General features: G+C 52.8%; 1 protein-coding gene across 1 annotated transcript; it reads left to right on the top strand.

Annotated features, from left to right (window-relative positions):
* Positions 1–416: 416 nt before the first annotated feature.
* Positions 417–2579, top strand: SARC_14199 (hypothetical protein; the record flags this gene model as incomplete). The annotated part of the gene is made up of 2 exons (XM_014291668.1): positions 417–2111; positions 2396–2579. Coding segments are annotated over 2 exons (1879 nt in total), but the record flags the coding sequence as incomplete, so codon positions are not given.

Consider the following 2579-nt stretch of genomic DNA (forward strand, 5'->3'; position numbering starts at 1 on the left):
ATATATAGTATCTGATAGCTTGCGCACCGCAGTATGTATGTGTGTGTGATTGTGTGAGAGGCGTGTGCGTGTGTGCGTGTTGCGTTCTTCAGAGTTGATATCCACGTTTGTACATCTCTGCTTGTCTAATAATATTCAAAGCATCTGTGTCTATGCAGCTGCCTGTCAGTCTCATGGCATTGATCGTGTGAGTCTTTTCGAATATATGTCACTGGTTTCCACGTACACGTATATCTCTTCATGCGGAAGTGTGCACTCTCTCGTTACTGCACATGGACAGTTCTATAAACAGATCACGGTACAAATAAGTACTGCCTTTCGTGGGTGCGAGTAGATACTACAGTGACATCTCGTATTTTCCGTACACTATTTCAAAGTTGCAACACTCATTACAAATAATGCGCGTAATATAAACTCCCAGTCCATCATTAAGTACGGGGTCAGCCCTGGACTACGGAGGATCTATTTTTGGAACACCGAGCCCCAGTGGGGAGTCCATTCTGAGCGGCGGCAGCACCGATTCATCGCGGGTTGAATTGCGGGACGCATTATGGGACGACGAGTCTCTGACTGGCTCTCTGACTAGCTCTCTGGGTGATCCATACAACTTCAAAGAAGAAACCACAGCTACACCAGCCCCGTCTCTGGAAGATCTCACCCAACTGGAGAGCATGCGCATCCCCGATGCCGTGACGTTCGCGGGCAAGTCCGTCGCACCGAGTGGGGGTGAGGCGCACCAGAGCCCACCCACTCCACCGACCCATAAACCCACCCGCACCCCTAATCATTCCCCTACCCACACGCCTACCCACACGCCTACCCACATCCATACGCCCAAGGGTGTGCATCCCCACGTGAGTTCTGTTAAGTGCTTCAATGCGCATGCTCTGATCTCTCCTGGGCCGTCGCCGTCCATGTCGCCGGTACTCGGCGGAACGATACCCGATATCTCACTGCCTAGCAAGCACTACAAACGGCGGGTTGTAGCACCGCCCAAGGTTATCTCCAGGGGTTGCATGGGTGTGGTGGTGGGTGATCCGTACTATATAATGTCGGCCCGGTCGAAGCGAAAGGACATGGACACGTCTGTACAGGGGAGCTCCGCGCAGAAGGCACAGCACAGCCATAATGGCGGTGTGGGTGTGGTTCCGGCGGGTGGTCCGTTGTCTGGGGGTGGACAAATATCCAGGAAATCGGCCGAGGAAATTGGGAGTGTGGGTGGCCTTGGCAGGGGCGAGGAGTCTCGCACCCTGAGCAAGTCGCTCGAAGACAGCAGCAGTATACACCACATACCCCCAGCCACGCAAAGAGACCTGGCCAGCCCCAGAACCCCGTCCAGCACAAACATACCAATCCCCGGGGATGCCAACGAACCTAGCCTCCCGGACCCGGAAACCGGGAGAGTGGGGTCTATGTCGCCAGATATTGGCAATGACTCGGGAAGTAGTAAGGTGGTTACAGTCAAGCTGGGTGGCCCGTCCTCAAAGCTCTTGCCAACGCATGGCATATTTCAGACACTTAACACACCGCCGGCTCCATCTACGGAGAGGTATGTGGACGGGGCGAGGGATGAGACAGAGACGGAGACTGGCGGGGCTACTCAGGGGCATGCTGGGAAGACTACACACAGACACACTCACGCTCATGCACACGCGCATGCACATGCACATGCACAGGGTAGTACGGCGGCGAATAAGGCGGTTTCAGCGAGACCCCCATCTCCTCTGCAGTCACGGGTGGCACATTCAGATATAGCTGGCGTTGGAAAGGACTCTGGCAGAGATGGCGCTAAGAGTATCGACATCCGTGGTGGTCCCATGAGCGTAGTAGGGAGTGGCGGTAGCGCTACGCAGTCGGAGGCCATGCGGCGGACTGTGGAGCACGATCCCCGGCACGTCTCAAGTCCGAACTTCGGGGATGTGAAGGGTCTGAAAATTGGGGACGAGAATTTGAAAAGTCCCAAATTGGCACCCATGTATTTGGCCCCGGTGTATCTGACGTCGAGCTCAGCCACTGGCAGTGGCGGTTCACCCCACGCAAAAAAAGCGGGAGATAAAAAGTGTGCAACGTCGTACCATAAACCTTCGGTGATGCTTTCTCCCAGAGCACAGGTTGGTGGGCTATTTTAAAATCGGGATTTATATTTGGGGGGTTTTTTTGAGCCGACTAATCTGCTGATAGTTCCAATATTAGTTTTACACAGTGCACTCAGTGTGGTACTCTGCCTTTAGTCGTTGTGTCTCGATGCTATCGCTTCTGTTTTTGAATACCCCAATTGGCTATCAATTGTGGATATCAACACGGGTCCAGCCGTCGGAATTGGTTGGCAAATATCATGTATGGTATCCAACATCTCAAGTTATATGGACATGTCTGATTCTAAATACGATCTTAGGCGTATGCGGATGACCGAACTGAGAGAGAGAAAGAGAAGGAGAAAAAAATCAAGCAGCGGACATTAGAAAGAGCCAGAGAAAAACAAGAAAAGCTCAAACACGATGAAATGGAGAGAGCGAGAGTCAAGGCGCAAGTGCAATATCCGAAGTGTAGTATGCGCCGCGAGTACACCCCTTTGTCAA

Source organism: Sphaeroforma arctica (assembly GCF_001186125.1).
Source record: "Sphaeroforma arctica JP610 unplaced genomic scaffold supercont1.4283, whole genome shotgun sequence".
Classification (NCBI taxonomy): Eukaryota; class Ichthyosporea; order Ichthyophonida; genus Sphaeroforma; species Sphaeroforma arctica.